This window comes from Vipera ursinii, assembly GCF_947247035.1.
Source record: "Vipera ursinii genome assembly, chromosome: 2".
In the NCBI taxonomy this organism is placed as follows: Eukaryota; Metazoa; Chordata; class Lepidosauria; order Squamata; family Viperidae; genus Vipera; species Vipera ursinii.
The window spans coordinates 168,343,771-168,366,406 of record NC_139513.1 but is presented as its reverse complement, the minus strand read 5'-3'; the positions used below and the strand labels follow the sequence as shown (position 1 = coordinate 168,366,406).

General features: G+C 44.7%; 2 protein-coding genes across 3 annotated transcripts in view; one reads left to right on the top strand and one right to left on the bottom strand.

Annotated features, from left to right (window-relative positions):
* Positions 1 to 71: 71 nt before the first annotated feature.
* Positions 72 to 9,752, top strand: LOC310635081 (ER membrane protein complex subunit 3-like). 2 transcript variants are annotated; one of them, XM_083353694.1, is made up of 8 exons: positions 72 to 244; positions 2,769 to 2,826; positions 4,057 to 4,150; positions 6,225 to 6,329; positions 7,074 to 7,155; positions 7,292 to 7,371; positions 8,316 to 8,389; positions 9,142 to 9,752. In XM_083353694.1, the coding sequence occupies exons 1-8, from the start codon at positions 87 to 89 to the stop codon at positions 9,250 to 9,252; spliced, it is 762 nt and encodes a 253-aa protein (XP_083209820.1). In that variant the 5' UTR covers positions 72 to 86; the 3' UTR covers positions 9,253 to 9,752. The 2 variants fall into 2 exon arrangements, with proteins under 2 accessions (XP_083209820.1, XP_083209819.1); XM_083353693.1 differs by lacking the exon at positions 72 to 244 and having other exon boundaries at positions 2,543 to 2,826.
* Positions 9,753 to 9,970: 218 nt separating this feature from the next.
* The window catches only part of USP11 (ubiquitin specific peptidase 11), a 34,812-nt gene continuing 22,146 nt past the window's right edge, over positions 9,971 to 22,636 (bottom strand). Inside the window, exons 13-21 of the mRNA XM_083353689.1 lie at positions 20,313 to 20,519; positions 18,393 to 18,526; positions 17,957 to 18,295; positions 15,923 to 15,993; positions 15,140 to 15,252; positions 14,631 to 14,780; positions 13,516 to 13,631; positions 12,472 to 12,560; positions 9,971 to 11,492 (exon numbers count right to left, since the gene is read on the bottom strand). Of these exons, the coding sequence (XP_083209815.1) occupies positions 11,319 to 11,492; positions 12,472 to 12,560; positions 13,516 to 13,631; positions 14,631 to 14,780; positions 15,140 to 15,252; positions 15,923 to 15,993; positions 17,957 to 18,295; positions 18,393 to 18,526; positions 20,313 to 20,519 (1,393 nt within the window). The 3' untranslated portion in view covers positions 9,971 to 11,318. The remainder of the gene's footprint in view (positions 11,493 to 12,471; positions 12,561 to 13,515; positions 13,632 to 14,630; positions 14,781 to 15,139; positions 15,253 to 15,922; positions 15,994 to 17,956; positions 18,296 to 18,392; positions 18,527 to 20,312; positions 20,520 to 22,636) is intronic.

Here is a 22,636-nt window from a genome sequence, read left to right as displayed (position 1 = left end):
ACGTCACGTGACGCCATCGCGTTTGAAACCCAACCCCCCCTCCCGTGAATTTCAGGAGTGGTCCCTTGGTCTCGCCGTCTCCCGCCATGACGGTGCCGGACCTGCGGCTGGACCCTTCGATTCGCTTCTGGATTTTGCTGCCCGTGGCTTGGATCGCGCTGGCTGTGGGGATTCTGCGGCTGCGCCTGGCTAAGTTGCTGCGCGGCGAGCGCCAGCCGGCCTGGCCTGAGCAACGGCAAGACACGTGAGCCGCGGGGAAGGGCTTGCGAAGGACGCGCCGACGCGTTCCAATGGGTTTAAATTACAGGGGTCTTCAAACTTGGCCCTTTTGTGACTTGTGGACTTCAACCCCCAGAATTCCTCAGCCAGGCATGCCGGCTGAGGAATTCTGGGAGTTGAAGTCCACGAGTCATAAAAAGGGCCATGTTTGAAGACCCCCTGGTTTAAAAGCAGCGCTCTTCCAACCATGGCAACTTGGTAAGACTTGTGGACTTCAAGTCCCAGAATTCCCCAGCCGGGGCAGCTGGGAGTTGAAGTCCACAAGGCTTAAAAGTTGCCAAAGTTGGAGACCTCCGGTTTAAAAGGACGGGGGAGGGGGGGAGGCGAGAGACGTGAGCCCGATAGAGTGGTCAGGTCCGAGGATCCTGTCCCGCTTGGCAAGATAAATTCTTGAGTGGGGGGGTTGCTACTTATTTCTTGGACGTTTTTTTGTGTTGTTTGTTTTTTTTTGCAAACTTGGCAACTTTCAAATGTGTGGACTTCAAATCCCAGAATTCCCAAGCCAGTATGCCAAAAGTAGGAACACAGACTGGTTAAGAACAGGTAGTCTGCAACTTAACACCAGTTCAAAGTTACAAGGCACTGAAGAAAGGGGCTTATGACCATTGTCCCACCTTTCTAGCATCCCCGTGATCACGTAATCAAATTCAGATGGTTGGCAATGGCTTCATACTTATGAACCTTGCTGTGTGTCCCAGGGTCATGTGATCCCTTTTTACAACCTTCTGACAAGCAAAGTCAGTGGGCAAGCCAGATTCACTTACTCAGTTACTAACTCGGAGGCCCCCAACCTTTTTTGCCACCAGGGACTGGTTCCATGGAGAAAGATTTTTCCGCAGACCACAGGGGATGTGGTTTTGTGTGCTGCCTGAATCCCATGGATGGGGATTCACTTGTTTGCACTGCCCGGTTGCTGGCATGCTGCGGCCTAGTGCCGGTCCACAGACCATGGGTTGGGGATCCCTGTACTAACTGATTAGCTGCAGTGATTCACTTAACAACTGTGGCAAGAAAGGTTGTAAAATGGGACAAAACTCACTTAACAAATGTCTCGCTTAAGAACAAATACTTTGAGCCTAATTGTGGTCGTAGGTTGAGGACTACCTATAGTCAAAACCTGACTCTGTTTAATATAAATCCAGTAATACTGTAAAATCAAAATACCCACCGGCAGCAATAAATACCACAATAGTAGAGCAGGCTTATAGCCTGCAAAACCCCCCCCCTTTTTTTTTTTAATCTCAGTCTGAAGCAAAGATATTTTTCATCTTTCTTGAAAAAGAGGGTGAAGGGTTGAAAAGAGACCTTAGACCAAAAAAAAGTTTCATAATTAGGGAGCAACAACCTTTTTCTCTTTGATGGTTCTTAGCTAAGAGTAAGCAAACAGTAACAATATAAACCTGTATTTCTTAAACTGTCTTCCACAAACTTCCTCAAGAGCACTAAAGAGGATACTACCTGTTTCTTCATGGTGTCTTTGTGAAAAATGGATTTTCAGCAAGCTACAGTTGGGGTCAAACATCAAGAACATTACACTCATTTTTTAAAAAACCAGCTCTCATTCCAGATAGAGAAAAAAATACAAACCTGTACAGCCTATTAATGATTTATAATTGGTGCATTAAATAGAAAAAGATTATGAACATATTTCAATATTCCTTGCATTTCCCTGTCCCCTTTTTAAGGAGTACACAAGTATTGTACTCCTTATAAAAATATTTGGGGATATTTCTTTTGAAACATTTTGAAAAGTTTCAGAAACATTCATGGAAGCCTGTAAATATTTTCAGTTATACAATATACTAGGTATTGTGAAGATCCAAGGCAAGCCCATTGTTTTTTAATCACTTACAATACCATGTCTCCATAATGCAACTCTACGGTTCCCCAAGTGCTTCCAATAATATCCTATGTAAAGGCATAGGATGCTGACTTCATAAAGGCAAGTATATGAAGCTGTTGTAAAATATACAATGCTTCTTGAATAAAGTTATTTTGCTGATCATGAGGAATTCTGGAGGCAAAGGAGACTTGCGTACCAACCCTCTTTTTTAATTGCCTATTTCCAGTGTCATGTTAAAGACATTTGAACCATGTCAACTAACAGCTGCAAAAATATACTGGGGGAAGTCATAGTAGGAATCACGCAACATTTCCCATAATACCGAAAAAATCAAGTCGTCTAGTTAACACCTTTTAAAACTCACATTTTATTAAAAGGACTTCTCATTTTTGATACCAACAAAGCTTTTCTCTTACAATATCTCTAATAATGCATGAGATTCCAAGGGACCCAGTTATGACTAAATTTCATAGACTACTTCATCCATGCCTTTAAAATGCCATCTTGAACAATTGTATGCAGATGGTGGATTGTGTATGGGAACAGTGTGTTTTTTGACGATATATCTGGATTTGCATATCAGATCATCTCTTGGGCTAGCAAATTCTGTTATTATTACAACTGAACTGAGTGCTCTATCTGTCAGGCAAATTCTGACTCGTAGCCGCCTCTTGAGAGAAAATGGACGGTTCCTAACTCATCAGGTGAGAGAATGAAGTCAGCCTCTTCTTGAACACCCCTATTCCTTAGACAGATTTTGGCAGATACCCATCAGAAGCTTCTTGGCATTTCAAGCTGCATGTGCTTGCTTGTATCAAAACCAGAACTTTACTAAGAATGCAGAATGAACTAACAGACATAATCAAAGTGGATTTTGCTGCTGCTGTTTTGTGATACTTACCTCAGATTCTCTCGAATAACAACTGTTCCTGGACCAAGACTGTTTTTGGATACTGTTTTAATGAACCTTATTTTAACTTCTGTATTATTACTGTCTTCCATTATTCCAGAATTGTTGGATTTGTTGCTGGTTTTATTTAAGGTTGTTCTTGTTTTGTAAATTGCTCTGGTAGTACTATTATTTTAATAAGCCTACCTATATTAGCATTTGACCTTTGCCTATGCATCTCTCCATGCCCCAAATCAAAATGATATCCATCATAATATGACGCTATAGACTATATGAACCTTTGTGCTTATCTGGAATTAGAGCTGGCTCATCAGCGTACTTACTTTCTAAATCTATTTATTTATTTATTTATTTTAGATTTATATACCGCCCCTCTCCGAAGGGACTCGGGGTGGTGTACAGGGCAATTAAAACACTATAAATAACAGATCATGCATAAAAATTAAAATAGAATTAAATCAAATAGCCCTAAACAATAAACACATTCTAAAATTTAATTTAATTTTATTTTTTTTTAAATTTAAAAATCTAAAATCCCAGTCCCTCAGTCCAGGCCGGCAAGTTCAAATAGCCAAGTCTTCAGGTCACGGCGAAACAAGCAAAGGTCGGGAGCCATCCGGAGCTCAACAGGGAGCTGATTCCAAAGGGCAGGCGCGCCCACAGAGAATGCTCTCCCCCTGGGGGCCGCCAGTCGACGGCACCTGACCGACGGCACCCTGGGAAGTTGACGCCGGCAAAAGTTCCTCCCGTAAATAACCCGGACCCATGCCATTTAGGGCTTTATAGGTCATCACCAGCAACTTGAATCTAGATGGATAGGATTGAAGTTTGAGAGACTAGCTGAAGGCAAACCTCCAGTAGTGCTCTGCGTAAGTAAGGTATGCTAAAGATTTCAAATAGAATGCTGGAGAAGTACTGTAAGCACCCAGAAAGGAGACTATCGGCATGAACTATGTGTATTTTTCTGAATAGCCCAAATTTCATCTCAATTTTTGTGGCCTCTTTTTTATTTTTATTTTTCCAGGGTTTTCTTATGCGCAAGCATTACTTCAATAATTCTGAGAGTGGCTTCTTTCGCACAACTAAACGCAAACTGCAGTCCCGAAACCCGCTGACAGGTAACGAGGATGACTGGTTTGTACTCAGAGCAGGTAGCAGTGGCAGCTAAGTGGAGTCAAGCCAGTTTTTGCCACTTTTTGACCACTTAGTTGAAATGATTGTTATTCTGTAGGAAGGGTGCCAGTTTAGGGCATCAATATTGACTATAAAGATTTTGATGTGTATCAGTGTGTTTCAAACTTGACAGCTTTAAGATATGTGGACTTCAGCTCCCATAATTCCCCACCCAGCTGATGTATATGGCTATTACTGAAGCTTTCTCAAAATAGAGCTGTCCGTTTACACAACAAGCTCGATTACCACCCTTCTCACTTTTGTCACTGTAACATAAACCAGCCAAGGCTCTCCCATAAGAGGGGAGGCTTTAAACAATGTTGTCTTTTTATTTATTTATTTATTTTATTTATTTTATTATATTTGTATACCGCCCTTCTCCCGAAGGACTCAGGGCGGTGAACAGGGCACATATAAAAAATACAGAGTACAAAAATTAAAAAAGAATTAAATAGGAGCCCGAGCTAAAACAATAGAATAATATAAAAGACCCACAATAAAAACCCCAACACATCCCCCATCAGGCCGGGCCGGCTTGTTCGAACAAATAAGTCTTCAGATCGCGTCGGAAGGAGCAAAGGTCGGGCGCCATCCGGAGCTCAACCGGCAAACGATTCCATAAATCCGGGGCACCCACAGAGAAGGCCCTCCCCCTGGGGGCCACCAGCCGACATTCTCTGACCGGTGGCACCCTGAGGAGGCCCTCTCTGTGGGAACGCACAGGGCAGAGGGAAGTTGATGCCGGCAGCAGGTGATCCCCGAGGTACTCCGGACCCATGCCATGTAGGGCCTTGTAAACCATTACCAAAACCTTGAATCTCACCCGGAAGACAACCGGTAGCCAATGCAGCTCGCGGAGCAAAGGTGTAACATGGGAGTACTGGGAAACTCCCAAGACAACTCTCGCGGCTGCACCAGTCTTAAGGAACTCTTCTAGATTCTGTTACGGAAAATATTTCTATGTCGCTTCTGTGTGTGGCAGAAGGTTGTCAAGAAAATTCACAAGTATTACACTCCATGATTTGTAGGGACATCCACTGAGTGTGTATTCTCTATTAACTTTTCATCCTTCTAACACAAATTTTGCCATGACTTAGAGTAGAGGTCCCCAACCTGTGGGCTGCAGCCGACTACGGAGCCATGGCCACTTGGCCACTGTTGCCGCAAGTGTTGTGCGGGAGATGGCAGCGCAGCTAGTATTGCGTGGGCAGTGGCGTTGCCACAAACCTTATGTGAGGGGCCATGGTGCAAGCCTCACACCAGGGTGGCATCGCTGTGGGCTGCGGCACAATCCTTGCATGGGGGGGTGGCGCAAGCCTCATACTGGGGGCAGCATTGCCACAATCCTGGTTACGGCGCCACAAGCTTCACACAGGTGCCGCCATCACTGCCCTCCCGGCGGCACTCTTCCTCCTGTCCGAGGTTTTCATTGTTGATCAGAGTTTCTTCTTGGCTCAGAAGCACCAGGATCAGCGCCGACCTCCAGCTGGAGCCTGGCGCTGATCCCGGTGCTTCCGCTGATCCAGGTGCTTCCGCTGAGCCCTGCAGCTCCAGCCGTCTCTCGCTCAGGCTTGTGCGGTGCTGCCACCGGTTCAGCTCATACGCCTCCCCCACTACCACTTTTCTAGGATGGTCGCGTACCACCTGCCAGGTGGCAATGTACCACAGGTGGTACCCGTACCACTGGTTGAAAAGCTCTGTATTATGCTAATTAAATTCATTTGTGTTTGATCACATTCTTCCAATCATGGGAAGCAGAAGAGAGCCCTGTGGGGCACCAAAATATTTTCCTTGGTTACCATGGTTCAAAATTGCCATCCCCATCCCTGTATTATTTAAATACAGTAGGGATTACCTAAACACAATCACTGCAGATCAAAACTTTTAAAACTAGGCCTAAGTAAAAGTTGACTTGGAGGTTAACTTTAATATCCCTTAAATATTCTGCAGTTTTTCTATACGGATAAAAATATTATACTGCATAGTTAGGGCTCTAATTTAACATTTCCTTTCCTTTAGATCCCACAATGGTTACAGAGATGATGAAGGGCAACCTTATCGATGTTCTGCCCATGATTCTCATTGGAGGCTGGATCAACTGGGCCTTCTCTGGCTTTGTGGCTAGTGAGTGGAGGGGAATCGTTGAGGGGAAGTGACAAAGCATTTTGTGTTTAGTTTCCTATTTATTTGATATTTTCTATTGTTCAATGTCTCCTTCAGGCTTGTGAATATTAAGTTAAAATTATTACAACCTACAATATTTGAAGAATGACTAATTAAAATAATGAAAAAACAGATGAGGGGAGCAATAACTCTGCTAATGCACGATGTGGTTTACAGTTCTTAAGTTTAGCTGGTCCGTGAGGTACATCCCGTTTTATAGTGTTACAAATGTAGAAGTGCAGGAGTTGATTGGTTGCTTGCTGCCCTCCAGATGTGCTGACACCCCAATTCCCAGGACTATTCAGCCAGCATGCTAGCTCAGCACATCTCAGATGGCACAGCCTGGGGATTGCTACTATAGCATCTGAACCAGGAACCAGGAATGTTTCCCTTTCTTTGCTTCTACCTTGAATCTTAGGTTGGCCATGCATCTCCCCATATTAATTTGTAATACAGGAAGGAAAATGCAGCATTTCCACTGTAACAACATAATGGTCAGGTTTGGAATGCCTTGGGGGGAAAAGCCGCAAGAAGTACATGGTCCAGCAGTTTTGGTTGAGATTTTCATCTGATCTGTAGATGGGTGTCACATCTAAAGCAACAAGGAACAGCAGTTTGGAAAAGTTGGGGAGCTGGGGATTGAGGGGTGAGAGTAGAATTTGGAGGGGGAGGCAACTCTAATCCCTCTCCCTCCCAACCTTCTAGCTAAGGTTCCCTTCCCCTTGACCCTGCGATTCAAGCCCATGTTGCAGCGTGGAATTAACCTGCCTTCCATGGATCCCTCGTGGTAAGCCGCCATCTGCCCCAGGTCTAGCCAGTCCTTTGGGTGGCAAGATGGGAAAAGGACATTGGTTGCGGGGTAGAGGACTGGCGAGCAAGAAGGCCGTTCAGGATAGTTAACTGAAAACTGTTCCTTTTCCCAGGGTGAGTTCAGCCTCCTGGTATTTCCTCAATGTCTTTGGTCTGCGGAAAATACACAGACACGTGCTGAGAGAGGACTCTGGTGAGAAATTGTTCAAAGGAAGGGACCACGTGTGGGCCTAGCAGTCTTTCAAGGGAGCAAGCTCACCCTAGAGACCAGGATACAATGCTTGCCATTCCAACGGCAATCTGAAAACAGGAAGAAAACATTCCATAAACAGTAGAGTTGAGCAGTGAGAGTGCTAGAGAGGACAGTGTAGCTTAGTAAACGATTACAGAAATAGGATGCTGTGCCTCCTACAAGTCCTGTTTGCAGAACAGCATCTGCCACCTTCGTTTGTGGTATAATAAAAAGCTCACTTGATGCATTGAGTCACAAACTAGCCAACCACATTTTAGCTTAGCACGTGGTATGAATTTAGTTTGCATGATTGCTTTATGCATCAGTGTGTCACGTGAATCTAGCAATTGGGTTAAGCTAAACCATGAGTGCAGCATATGAACTAAGTTTTATTTATTTCAGCTTTCAGTCTAGTCTATATTACCTTTTCAAGCAGGATTCAATATTTCACCATTATTGTTTTGCCTGATTCTTTGCCTCAAAGAAAATATCGTTCCTCTCCACATGCATTCAGTAATATCTTCATTTCTAATTTTCTTAGAGTACATCTTATCAAGTTATGAATGTGCACTTTATAGTTGTTTTGTCCTTACAATTACAGGGAAATGATTTCAGGGATTGCTGTATCACTCTGCTATAGTAGTGGAAACCTTTTTAGTGTTCTACAGTCTCAGATTTATTGTATACACATCTTCGTAGAGTAAATCTCACTAGGCTATTATGCTCTCGTAATATACTTATTAATTCTTCTGTAATGTAGAAACCTTACACTTACCAAAATGTGGCCTGCTGAGTGAGTGATGTTAGTTTCCATTTTGCCTTTGGCAGAACATTGGTTTACCAATTAGCCTAAATAGGTTTTCATTCTCATGTATTCGTACTTACCTTTTTCCCCTTAACCGCAGAGCCAAGTCAACTTGAAGTACAGTTCATGGGCCCAGATATTCCTGCTCCACCAGATCCCAACAAGGCCTTCAAAGTAAGGTTCTTTATTCCACTGAATAATTCTACTGAAAGCGTAAGATAGGTACCGGGTACCAAAGGGACTTCAGCTATTGCCAAACTGCAATTCCCAATATCCCTCACCATTATCCATATTGACCGGGCTTCTACAAGAGTTGTAGAGGATCATAGGTTTTCAGCTCACTATATGAACTTCAGTTTAATTACGATTGTTAAAATTTCCTTTGGAACGGAATAACCTCTGTCCGGGAATAGATGGGAAAACAAACTTATTTCATAGAAACCAGAAATATAGTAAAAAAAATAAATAAATTATGTTGGATTAATATATAACAGGAACAGGTAATCTTTTTCAGGAAATGGGCAGACAGGGAATTTTGACCGCATGAGCCAAGTATCTTCATAAAATGCCTTCCAAGGCAGACATGGCCTATCACAAAACACCCTTTCAGTAGGTGGCAAATGGGTGGTGTTACTCCCACTATAGAAACAGATGCTTCCAAATACTGCAACTTAAAACTTTGCCCCTTTTTTCTGGATAATTGGGCACTCTTCCCACTCACCTTTTATTTTTTTTAAAAAAAAATTACTTCCAAGATGCGCATTTTTTTTCTTAATGTGAAAACTAAGTCTAGTGAAAGTCATTTAATTTGAAGCCTGGGCTTTTGGTTCTGCCACTCTTGTAAGTTGGTAGGGCATTTGGTGGATACAATAGTACTTGAGAGCTGGATCCCCAAATTACCAACAAACCCTTTCTTTTTCTTTCAGGCTGAGTGGGAAGCCTTGGAATTGGTATCTCACCACTGGGCTCTTCAGGATGTTGAGGAACAGCTGATATCCCAGGACCTCACGTTGACCGGGATGTCCAGGCCAGATTGAGCTCTACCAATCTGGAGTATAGTCCTACAGGACAGCAGTGCCCAGAAACACTCTGTTCATCATTAGGAATTGGTGGCCAAGGACCACCTGTTGTGCATGGTGTGCTAAAGTTGTGAAGCTGTGCTTGATTTAAATGACAAAAGGTACTGATGGGAGCGCTGAAAATCAATGATCAGCAGTCTGATCAAGAAGCAGTTTCAGAAACCTTGTGAAGAGCTGAAGCATGTAGTCGCATCTACTATCATTTCTTGGTGTGCAGCAACGGAAAAAATGTGATAAGTGTTATCTGGAGGCTTCAGGTAGAAATTTAATGTATGTGCTATTGCAGAATACTGGGTAATAAACCAAAGTAGCTGCAACTCTTCCTGCTCGATTGTTGTTTGTTCAGGGACAGATTCTGAGAGGTACTAAATAGACCCCGAGTTCACACATTTTAACGCAGCAATGACAGAACTCTTGTGGGCACTAGAGTACCTAGCAAAAGGGAAATCTAGATTGCAGTTGTTAGGAGCTACAATTGCCTGGGTTGAATGCCAGCTGAGAAGCTATCAGATGTGGATGTTCTTGGTTTGTACCGACCGAAGCAAAACAGGAAGAAGACAAACCTTCGCAGACCTTGGCTCAAAGCCCCCCAAAGGGGAATAAGGCAAGGCAAAAATGTACCAATTGTGCATCATCCTGTAAGGGATCATACCAAGGGGAAAAAAGAGAGACCATATGCCTTTTAAAAGAAGTTACTTTATGTACACATGCCAAAAAATATTTTCTTCTGCAAGATAACTTCAAGAGAAATAAAAGCTCAAAGAGTTAAAATGAAGAAATGAATCTTCCAAACTCTTCAAGTAATTAAATGCACTATGTGCTCCTGCCAACAGTGAGTGTCCTGTGCTTGATCAACACTGCTTCCTGCTGTATTCCATCCACTGCATTGCACACACAAACCTATTTACAAACTAGTGCAATCCCTGAGCCTAGAAGTAGCAACAGCAGTGGCAGCAGAGACTCAGTAAAGGGAAGAATTCCAAAGTTTTTCTTGAATGGGGGGGGGGGGGAAATACACCTGGTAGGTATTAGGCCGACTGAGAAGGAACTTCAAGAGCTGGCAGTTAGGTTTCTCCTGAGGTCCTTAGCTTAAGGGAACTGCCGCCCAGGACAGGCTGAAAATGGCTCTGTCTTCCCAAACAGGTGTAGATACTAGAGTAAAAAGTAGGATTTTAGGACTCAGTGGCTCACAGTCACCTTAACAACTGGAGAGAAGCTTTGGAAAGGAGGAATAATACAAGGAAATTCAGAAACATGCATATGAGATGCAGATTTCTACCAGACGCTGGAAGGTAGGCAGGACAATATCGGAATTATTGCTTAATTGGGGAGCTGAAAGGAGGCACTTGGAAGATAAATGTCAGGAAAAGAATATGAGTGGCCATTTATCCAGATCTTTCCAGTGTCAGAGGTAAGGGGAGTGTGTCCTAATTAGCCACAGACTACACAGGAGTTAGTATCCCCGCAAACTCTTCCCAGAGCGTAGGAACCAGCAATGGTGAAGGTGGAGGTGAAGACGTGAAGTCGCGAGCAGCAAAACAAGGGCAAATACCCCGATTAGAGTGGCTTAATACTGTGGGAGATGGAGGGCGGGGGAGTGCACAGCCAGCATAAAAATGATGCATTTAAGTTTCCTTCCACGTAGGAAAGCTTGCGCTAATAAAAGCATCTCGATTTTGAGATGTAAAAAAAAAAAGGGAATGGAGGAGACAATCCAGGAAGGCTATATTTCCCCCCCCCCAGCCATCTTATGTTGATGTAAGGCACAAGCCTTCTAAAGAGTAATCAAATCTTCCCCTCCACAGATCTAATGAGCCTTGCACTTTGGGACACAGGAAGATAGCAGGTCTGTTTGTACTGGTAAGGGGCTCTTATCTGGTCTCCTACATCCCTGCCCTGCCCTTATTCCAAGGCCTGAGGAGCTGTTGCCCTTGGAGAGAATCCAGCTGCTCCCTTCAGTTCAAGGAAAGGAACGTATATGGCTGTCCACCTGTTGCAGATGGAGAAGGGAAGCAAGGGGAAGGTCAGTCCACATCCATGAAGTCCCGATTTGCTAGCTCTTTAGAGTGAGAATCACAGCAGCAGGCAGCATAGTCCTCCTCATTCCCGCAAGCAGACGTACTCGTGGATGCAGTGAGGGGAGTTGGGTGGCAGATTTTGTCCTGGCGTTGATAGAAGAGGACGTAGGCAGCTTTGGACTGGCAGGCAAGAAGACAGGGAAAAGTTAATAAATGGCAGCGAACAACACAGCCTGGAAGATACTCTTGGTCAACTTCCAGGTCAAAGAAAAGGGAAACATTGAACTGAAGTGGTTTCACACGTGCGTAAATCTCCCAAACTTAATAGTGTGTCAAATTGGCAGGAGAAAGACTATAGAGGTCCAAAAAACTGGACTTGTTGATAAAATTTTGCATTGCTTTAATGTAAGAGCCATCACAGGAGATAAAGCTTTGCATGGTCATTGTTTACTCCAGCTTGGCCACCATGGAAAGAATGAAGATTCTGAAGCATCTCTTTAAACCAGGCTCCTTCAGTCTTAAAATTTAATCCAAGGCTCTTTTACTTAATACCAGGATGTACTGAAACTGACCCCTCCAGAACCTGCAGCCCATAAAAGAACCACCATGCTAGCCGGAAAATATGGGGATGATAGTATCTTATTAAAGCATGCCAAGGCAAGAAAAGTTGGGTTAGTTACTTTAAAAAAAAAAGACATTCTCAAAAAGCTATAGTCACATTCTGCATTTTTACTCCCATTGCAGATGCAAGACACACCTTGTATAGCTGTCCTCCATCTTACAGTGCCCTAAATCAACAGCAAGACTTAAGGGAAGCCATCCGAAGCAAATAAGCCTGCTTTCTCCCCTATAGTTGTTCAAAATGACTCCTAAGAGACACTGGAACGTGTCCCATTTCTTAACAATTAAGAACATCTAGATAATTAATTTCAATTTGCTTCCACTAAAGGGGCCGGTCTGCTTGGAAACATGCGGTTACCAAGGTTCCATTCAAATTTACCCAAAAAACAAACGCATGTCAAAGAATCTATGGTGTTACAAGATCTGACAATCCTACTAGCAAAAAACGCACGAAGGAGAAAAACGCCCAGATTAAGCAGCGAGGCATTTGCCAGCAAGTGCTGAAACAATGAACCCATCCGAATGTGACGTGCCTTACCTCAATCTGGTTCTCTGAAACTGTAGACACGCTACTGTCATCAAAGTAAAACCACGTCCCTGTGTCCTTGTTCCGGGCAAAAGTGGTGTCTGGAGAGTACAAGAGATGAGTCAGGTCATTCCGTATCCTTCTGTCGTCCACCAAGAAAATAAATGCTGCCTTGCCACACAGGAATTCCGCATAGTTCTTGTTTTATGTCCGTCTCTTTACAGGTTTCAGTTAATATATTCCCACGGGCTAAGCTCTTATTTCTTTCTTTTTTTTCTGATTGTTTTTGCCTTCTAGTCATATTGGGCTAAGAGAGAATGACAGCCAATCTTGGTGTAGTGGTTGAGGCACCTGTCTAGAAACAGTGTCTAGTCCTGCTTCAGGCACAAAGCCAGCTGGGTGACCTTGGGCCAGTCACTCTCTCTTAGCCCTAGGAAGCAGGCAATGGCACACCCCTTCTGAAAACCTTGCCCAAAAAACCTGCAGGGTGTAGCCCAGTCAGTCATCTGGAATCAAGACTGGTTCGAAGGAACTAAAAAAAAGAGGGCTCTGGCTTCTCCTTCCTAAAAGAGGAAAACAAGAGGATTTTTTTTCCCTTAAAAGTTATTGCTACTGTTGCCAACAAAAATCGGAGCAAGTTTTCAGCTATTACTCTGCAACTACTGTAAGGACAAACAGTCCTCATCCATCAGATGAGTGGCAGGCAGCTTGTGACCTCCAGACGGAGAGGAGGAGTGTGACCAATTTTTTTTTTAAAAAAAAAAGCCTGGCAGATGGGTTCACGGACCTGAAAGCTATAACTAAGAGCAAAGTTTGGTAGGTTCTAAAACAAGAGAGGGCGGGGAAATCTTGGCTCGCTTGCTTATTAAATTTACACCCTGCCCATCTCACCGATAAAGCGACTCTGGGTGGCTTACACCTATATATATATATATAAAACTTTCTTCCAAGTATTTTCACATACCCCTTACTAAGAGCTGTATGTTTTTATTGGGTGATGCTTCAAGTTTATCCCCACCTCCTAAAAAAAAAATCCTATTTTTTCAGTATACATACAGTGCCCATCCCGAAGGCCACCATAATGGTTGGACACAGCAATGAGGTCGTATTTGTACAGGGAAGCGTCAGTGTCTTTCTGGGGTTTGATGATGAAATCAGAGAAGTCCAGGTTCCTGTTAAGAGAGAAATTAAAAAGCCACTGTTTTTTAAATGGTTGAGGAAGGATACCTCAACAGCAACCCCTTTGGAGAAAAGCCATGTATGTGCACCAGGAATTACTACTATCTCAATGTGTGCTCTCAGCTGCCACAATAACTTTACACTAACGCAGCCGTCCGTGACTTGAGCTGGGGATGTGTCTGTTGACAATTTCCATGCCTCACAGGCTTCATCAAATGTGTTGTAACCCAAGAGAGCTGAACACCTCAGCAGGAGGAAAGCCGTGCTGCACTTTCCCCCGATCTTCCAATTAACTGGTAATACCAAGCAAGTATTTCCTGCAGAGAGACTTCCAACAGGGTCAGACAATCTCCCCACGTTTGGGGAAGGCCAGCATGCCCCATTTCTAAACCCTCAATAGCACCGGAGCTACCTTTGAAACTCCTTTAGCAACACAGCCGACAATGACAGGGTGTCACTGTGGTGAAGCTTACATGATTACTGAGTCTTTTTTATTGATGTCATATACATAACAGCACATACCCGTCGTGCTACTCCCCTTTGTGGTGTGGCAGTGTTATGGAGTGCAGAGAAGGAGTAAGAAGTAGTAAGCGAAGAAAACAAGGGGACAAGATAAAATAGAAAAGATAACATAGGTCAATCTAGATTCACCAACAGCCATTCACACGCAGTCGATTCAGGCTGAGTTTTTGATGACCTCCAAAGGAGAAGGTGAAGGCTTTCGATCATCCTTCACCGTTTCAGAGGCCATCAATTATCACTCAGATCTGTTTCCTCAGATGAAAGGATGAGTGTTCCCCGGTTGCATTTTCCATGATCTATGCCAGGGGTAAGCAACCTCGGCTCTTTTATGACTTGTGGACTTCAACTCCCAGAATTCCTGAGTCAGCATAAAAGAGCCGAGGTTGCCTACCCCTGAAGGGCAGCCACATACAGCATCCACCCAGTTCACTCCTGGTGACAAAAAATAATGACTGGGCCCACTGGCTTACTGGATAGGGAACTCCACAAGGGTGTCAAGTTTCTCCCGGGAGAATTTGGTGTAAGAGAAACGTTTGAGGTGAATAATCAGAATCTCTGGCAGTGACCATAAATCCAACTTCTTGGTGGCCAGTTGGTGTTTTTTGCAGGTGGGACAATACCTGTAACAGAGAAACCATAAGCTTGACCGCTTTTCTTTCAAGAGAACTAGTAGCCCACAAATTGCGTCCTTTCCCCCTCCCCTGCCCCCCCCCCGCCCCCCAATCTTAAAGAGGTTTTAGCGTGGAAATGATCCGATAAGCTGAGAGCTTATCTATCCCCAAATCTGGTTTTTTTCTGTTTATTTAATTTGGATTATTATGAAATAAGACCCACGTGGCTTTATCTGGCTCATGCAGCATTCTTGTTTTCTTGCCTTTATCTACTGAATTTTGAACTACTGACCAGCACTGAGTCACCTCAGCCTTCCCTGCTACCTCAATGGAAGAGACTCTGTCACAGATAGGTTTTCAATTCTCACCAGGGATTTTCCTCCTCCAGAGTTTCCATGGTGGTGAACAGCTCAATGCACTCCTGCAGCTTAACAGGGTTCTTCTTCAGCATATAGCCCATACAGTCATGCTTGACATAGCCCTAAAGGGAAGAACATTCATGCATAACGGATAGAGTGATGAGAGGCTACCTTCTCACCCAAGGCGTAAAGAGCGAGGTTGTTTTCACATTTATATCCACCAGGGCTCGCTGCCTTGGAAGAGTGAGGAAAATTCTCAGGGACGACTCACACCCTGGACGGTATCTCTTTACTCTCCTACCATCGGGTAGGAGATATAGGAGTATAGCCAGCTGCACCAACAGGCTGAAAAACAGCTTTTATCCGTGGGGGCTGTTAGGCTTTCGAACGAGAAATAATTTTATAAACTTTATGCATGATTGACTTGCGAGGCCGGTGTGTTGTGCAATTAGCTCACACGGTGTAACAAGATGGTGGGTTTGTTGTCACTGTGAGTTGTGGTGGGGGGGCAGGAAGGGAGGCTCAGCCAATCTCAGTGTATACATGGTTGTACTTTGACAATAAAGGTTCATTCATTTTGACAGTTTGAGATGTCGTACATTAGATGTTAATTTTATTATCCCCACAACTCTCTATGACTGATAAAGGGATTAGCCTAAAAGTGAGATCTGTAGCTGAGTCTACACTTGAAGCTAGTTTTCATTACAGTGGTCCGGGTTGAAGAACTTGAGCACAATATCACAGGAAAAACAGAAAAGAGAGGGTTCCCTACTTAGAAAGTTGCACACTCACTTCAGCCTCAGTCTCATTGTAGTAGCGCTTCTTCATTTCAGAATCCCAGTCCAGAGCAACATATGGTTGGGCTGAAGCAAAGGATGAGAAATAAAGAGTCAGAAATCCAGGAATGCTAAATGTTAACTACATAAATCCAACAGACTGGGCCAAGACACGAGTGCCCTATTAAGTTTATTGAATTTATATACCGCCCTTTTCCCGTAGGACTCAGGGCGGTTTACAAAGTATTTAAAAACATCAACACAATACAAGAGTTAAAAACAGTTAAAATAATTAAATTTGATGCCTGAGGGGGAAAAAAAAACCCTCTCAGCTTGGGCCGGAAAGCTCAAAGAGCCAGGTCTTCAGGTCCCGGTGGAATGACCGAAGGTCGGGGGCAGTCCTAAGCTCCACGGGCAGCTGGTTCCACAGGGCAGGCGCACCCACTGAGAAGGCCCTCCCCCTGGGTGTTATCCGCCGGCAGTCTTTTACAGGCGGCACCCTGAGAAGGCCCTCCAAGTGGAAGCGCACAGGACGAAGGGAACTTGATGCCGGCAGTAGGTGTTCCCTCAAATATTGCCTTGACTTTCTTCCCAACACATACTGTGAAGCAGCCAAGACAGCATTCACCTTTCCAGTCCTTAATGCACCACGCAGTAGCTTTTTTTGTGGACATCTGGGCTCACCTATCAAAAACTAGAGATAGATGATGCCGTATCCCTCCCCCTCTGTGGAGAGAGGGCTTTTCAATGTTGACAGAGATGGCCTCAATAGAGGGGAAGGAATACGACATCATCTCCAGTCTACAACACAGTCCTTTCAGCAGTTCCAAGAAGGCTCCACCCCCATTTCCACTACTCAGGTGACCCTGATGACACAGATAAACCTCCAGGTGGCCTCAACCACTCTGTAAAAGAATGCAAATGGCCAGCTATCTGCAAGGAGTATAAATCCTTCCATTCCCCACCATCCAATCAGAGCTGAAAAAAGCTTTTTAGATGAGAAGTGAAAACATCTTCAAAGAAAAACAAGGAAGTTTTCCTTGTTAACCTTCTGGGAAAAAGGCTTCATGGTATCCATAGCGGAACATCCAGATTCAGCCATAAGTTTCATTCCATACAGCATTAACCTTGTGAACTCCCAAGCTTCCTCCTCCTGTTATATATTCAAGATGGACAGTATTTAATATTTTATTGTTATGTAGATGTAGGGGCGTGGGTCTATACGTATGTTGTATACGGTATGTTTTAGGTGTGTATCATTTGTGTGTTTCATTTTGAGAGCGGGCAACGAAATTTCATTTTTGATGTGCGCCGTTGTGCCCACAGTAAAAAAAAATGACAATAACGATTATCTCATCTCTTATCTAAGTCCAGTTGCCTCATGAAAAAGCATCTTTGGGACCCAGGGCCAAAGGACTAAGAGACACTAGCTCATCTCAATAAGACGGCACTGAGATTATTATTATTATTATTTTATTATTATTATTTTATTATTATTATTTATTAAATTTTTATACCGCCCTTCTCCCGAAGGACTCTGGGCGGTGAACAGGGCATATCTTAAAACTACAAAAAAATGGCTCCGCCTCTCCTCCACACTAGCCCCTTCCTCCCCCACTGATTAACTGAGGGATTCGGATCATATGATGCAGCGGGAACCAATGGCAAGATCTAAGGGCACATTAAGGAAGAACTGTGACGTGACCTAGGAAGGGAAGCTAGCAGACATAGGGAGAGCTGAGAGAAACTCTCATACTGCAATGAGAGAAATGAGTCTGCCTTGTGTAGCGTCATGAACAAAGCCCACACAGGCAAAGGAGTCAGTTATTTGGGGCTTCTGCCCTGACTTTTATCGTGTATCGAGGCTCACAAGCACCAGACTATTTTAGCCTTTCCATCGCAGACACCATCACAGGATTCCCTTGGCAACCCTTTTATGACCCTGCCAATGATATTTTCTCAACATTCCACCGACCCCACCGCCAAACATTTTCTTAGCAGGCGGCTTTTTTTTTTTTAACCACAAACCTATTTTACCAAACGGACTTACAGTTGAAGGAGACAGGATTGCCCTCATCTTGGCCAGCCATCCAGTCACTGGTACCATTAGAATTGACGGGTCGGAGCGTAAAAAGCAATTTTGGCTGCTTCTGGGGCAGACAGCATTTCCGCTTTGCCTGGTTGGCTGTAGGAGGACTGGGACTGGAAGAGGGCACACGGGGAGACTGGGGAGGCTGCAGGGGAGATGGGTTGGGGCTCCGCCTCTCCTCCACACTAGCCCCTTCCTCCCCCACTGATGTGTCTGAAGGGGTTTCCTCTGTCCCTGAGCTAGGGTCCTGGTGGGCAAAGCCTTCCGCCGTTGTCTCCTCGTCTTCCTCCTCATCCTCCCCTGCAAATGATAGGTAAAGAGAGAAGGTATGAATTAGCATGGAAGTCTAATTTTTCCTTCCCTTCCTATTCAACACTATTTCACCAGTCTTCCTCACCTTCACTCAGCCCATTGGACCTCTTATTGTAGAGATCCTCTTCCTCCTCCTCTTCCTCTTCCTCTTCCTCCTCCTCTTCCTCCTCCTCCTCCTCACTCTGTTCTTCCTCAGAGTCTGGCCATGTCACATAGCGGCTGTCAAAGAGAGAAGCAGATCACGCCCTTTGCCTGGCACCTGCCCTGTGACTGCAGTCCAATGAGAGGAACAGTTGTAGAATCAGGGATGGGCAGGTGCCAGGAGGTAGGGGGAAGATATTATGTGGTCAGATGTCTGTTGACCCCCATTCATTTTTAAAAAAAAACACAACCTTACAATTTAATCAGACTTCTGATATAGGATCGGCTTGCTCTTAAGGACTGTGGAGCTTGTTTTCAGCCATCTCCAGAATCTTAGGCTAAGTGATTCCTATTGTTTTATGACAATCTCTATATCGCCTGACTTCCAACAGCCCTGAGTGATTCACAAGTGAATGACATTAAAAAGAATAAATCAATATACTAGATAAGGACAGGGAATAAAAGACAGCAATTAGATAAGCAGAAGAAACCCACGTCGCTTCAAGGAGTTTCAATCACCCTCATCCAAGAACTGGCTTCAGAAGGCCCGCCAAAACTCCATCCGAATGTCAGGAGAACCTCAATTCAGAGGACAAGCACTGTGACAGAGAAGACAGACTTACAGGGTCCTGACAGGTGGCATCGTTTAACTAAAATTGAATCACCCAGGCAGATATTATATAAATATTATGGGAAACAAGGAACTAGGCCCTGTGGGACTGTATAGGTAATGCCAGCTCTTTGAATTACACCCAGAAGCAAACTGGCAACCAATGCAATTCACAAAGCAGAAGTATGGGCATACCAAGGCATGCCCCTCATTGCCTACGCTGCTGCATTCTGGACCACTTGAAGTTTCCAGGCGGTCTTCAACCCATGAAGTATGTGTTGCAGTAGTGAAGCCATGAGGTACTAGGGTGCAAGTGTCTGTCTGAAGGGCCTCCCAATCTAGGAAGGGCCACAACTGGTGCACGAGATGAAGTTAGGCGAGGTCCCTTCCTGGCCGCAGCTGCCACCTGATCCAGAAGCAGCTCTTGAGTCCAAAAAAAAGACTCCCAGATTGCACATCCTTCTTGAATCGGGAACTGCTACCCCACCCACCCAAATGCAGTATATCAGAATCACAATCCCTGGGAAGCGAAACGCTGCTCTCTCTGTATAATTGGCTTGAGTACCATTCTGCTATCCTGTATTTTGCATTTGACCAGAAGGAAGACGGCTGAGATTTAATGGCAGACCATCATTTGGTTATGCAAAGGAAGCTCCAGGACGGGACTTTGCAAAAGATCACACAAAGACACCCATATGGGCAAACTCACCTGCCAGTTCTGTAGCAGGTCTTGCACTTGTCATAGCTACAAAGTCCAGTTCTCATCTCAGGGCTGCTTTTTCCCCAATAGCTAGCTAAGAAAATCTAACATCCTGGCCAGGTTGCCAGCCAGCCTGCTTCACCTCCCTATTTTTGCCATGACTAAAAATCAGGAAGTCAAATCCAAACTAGGGACACAAAAATAATAATAATAATAATAATTTTTGGCCAAAAACAAACCAAATCAATACATCTGTTGTAGTAGTATAAATGGAAGTTGATTCTTCTTGAATTACTGGAATAGTTCCGAGTACAGAGCTCCATTATTTTCCCCGCTCTAACCGTCCCGTGCTAGGTATTATAGACTTCAATTCCCAGAATGCTCAGCAATGGCCCTGTTGGTTGGGGAACCCTGGGAGTTCAAGATTTTTAGCTTGTGGGGGGCAACCAAACTGGAGAAAGCTGTTTCAGGCAGGCATTTTCATACATCTGTCTGTTCGTATAGAAGATGTGAAGGAGTGGAGCTAAGCTATCTCAGATATCGGAATAACTCACGAGAGCCGATGCAGCAGGAGCTGGTATAAGGCATCTGAGGAGAGCTGATCCCGGGGCACAGATACCAGAAGGGGATGACCGAAGAGCACAACCCCATAGTAGCTGTTGCCGTAATCCCGGCCCTGGGTACGCTCCCGAAGGTAGATTGGCAGGACCACTGCGTCTGCTGAGGCCGGGTCTTCCAGGCAGGACACAGACACCTCATATCTGGAAGAAGGAGAGACAAGCTATGAGGAGGAGGAGGAAGAGGAGTAGCAAGGAGGAGAAGCAAGGAGGCAGCTGCAGCACACTGCTGGCTCATATTTAAGTGATTCTCCACCAGGACTCCGAGATCCCTCTCACAGTTGCTACTATTGGGCAAGGCCAAAAAAGCCAACACAGTGCTAGGCTGCATTAACAGAGGGATAGAATCAAGATCACGTGAAGTACTAATACCACTTTACAATCCCTTAGTAAGGCCACACTTGGAATACTGCATCCAGTTTTGGTCACCACGATGTGAAAAAGATGTTGAGACTCTGGAAAGCGTACAGAAGAGCAACAAAGATGATTAGAGGTCTGGAGGCCAAAACATATGAGGAACGCTTGCTGGAATTGGGTATGTGTAATTTAAAGAAGAGAAGGACGAGGGGGGACATGATAGCCGTGTTCCAATATCTCAGGGGCTGCCACAAAGAAGAGGGAGGCAAGCTACTCTCCAAAGCGCCTGAAGGCAGGACAAGAAGCAACGGATGGAAATTAACCAAGGAGAGAAGCAACCTAGAACTAAGGAGAAACTTCCTGACAGTTAGAAAAATTAATCAGTGGAACAACCTGCCTCCAGAAGCTGTGAACGCTCCAATACTGGAAGTTTTTAAGAAGAGACTGGACAGCCATTTGTCTGAAATGGTATAGGGTTTCCTGCCTGAGCAGGGGGTTGGACTAGATGACCTCCAAGGTCCCTTCCAACTTTATTATTACACACACACAAACACACACACAAACACACACACACAAATAATGTTTCATTTCTCAACCCAGCCTCCATTCGAGTGCCATTCCAAGATAACATGCAGAATCAGAATTGCATAATACATGTAAAATTCTGTAAGCCCAGTAAAAACAAACACTTCATACACCACAAACTAAGGGGCAAAAAGTTCAGAGGAAACAGCATCCATTGCAATTACAAAAATACAAAGGCCTAAACTTGATGACTTTCCTTAAGGAAAGGAAGATGTTCAAAAAAGAAGCACTGGGGGCAAGAAGCAGATCTAACTCTATGCAGGCAGCTTAAATTCTCCAACTATACTGACATAAGGGACGCGGTGGCTCAGTGGGTTAGGACGCTGAGCTTGTCGATCAGAAGGTCGGCAGTTTGGCGGGTCGAATCCCGAGTGCCGCGTAACAGAGTGAGCGCCTGTTACTCGTCCCAGCTTCTGCCAACCTAGCAGTTCGAAAGCACGTAAAAATGCAAGTAGAAAAATAGGGACCGCTCCGGTGGGAAGGTAACAGCGTTCCGTGCGCCTTTGGCGTCTAGTCATGCCGGCCACATGACCACGGAGACGTCCTCGGACAAGCGCTGGCTCTTCGGCTTTGGAACGGAGATGAGCACCGGCCCCTAGAGTCGGAAACGACTAGCACGCATGTGCGGGGGAACCTTTACCTTTTACCTATACTGACATTCCCCAACTTGCTTCTGACACTGAAAAAAATGTCCCCTAAAAGCAGGGGTCCGTGGTCAAGCACTGGTACACAAAAACAAATGAAGCCCCACCCACCGGATGCAGGCAGCACACAAAACCACACCTTCTCCGGTTCGCGGAAAAAACTTTTCTCCAAGGAACCGGTCCCTGATGCCCAAAAGGTTGGGGGCCGCTGCCCTAAACTCTTAACAGGGTCCACCTTGAGCCACCATCCCAAGACCGTCCTTCTCTGCCTACTGCTGGGATAAAGTAACAGGACTCGATGCACGTCATGCTCAGAACAAGCCAACCCATTGAGCAATGACGTATTTACCTCTTGTACTCATTGCTACTTCTGCTATCACAATTTACCCCTCTCTGCTTGCTGTGAACCTGGCTACTCACTAGAATAAAAAACGCCAGTCTGAATTACAGGTCCATTTTTTCCCCAGACTGACTATAGTGGAAAACGCTCCATTGCACCCTGTAGTGAGGGGGGGGGGGGGGAATTGGCTACCTGACCCCAAGATCCCTTCCAATTCTGTGATTCTATGATTTACTAGCTGTCACTCCTTTACCTCATTTTATTTGGCTTTTCCAATCTGGGCTTTTTAGATATGTGAACTGGGCTGACTAGGGTAAATGAAAGTTACAGCCTAT

Excerpts from the sequence above, each read along its gene's own strand:
- LOC310635081 (XM_083353693.1), top strand. The coding sequence starts at position 2,608 with ATGCCTTTAAAATGCCATCTTGAACAATTGTATGCAGATGGTGGATTG. Across the intron at positions 2,827-4,056 it reads GACGGTTCCTAACTCATCAG|GGTTTTCTTATGCGCAAGCA; the intron begins GTGAGAGAATGA and ends TTATTTTTCCAG. Across the intron at positions 8,390-9,141 it reads ATCCCAACAAGGCCTTCAAA|GCTGAGTGGGAAGCCTTGGA; the intron begins GTAAGGTTCTTT and ends TTTTTCTTTCAG.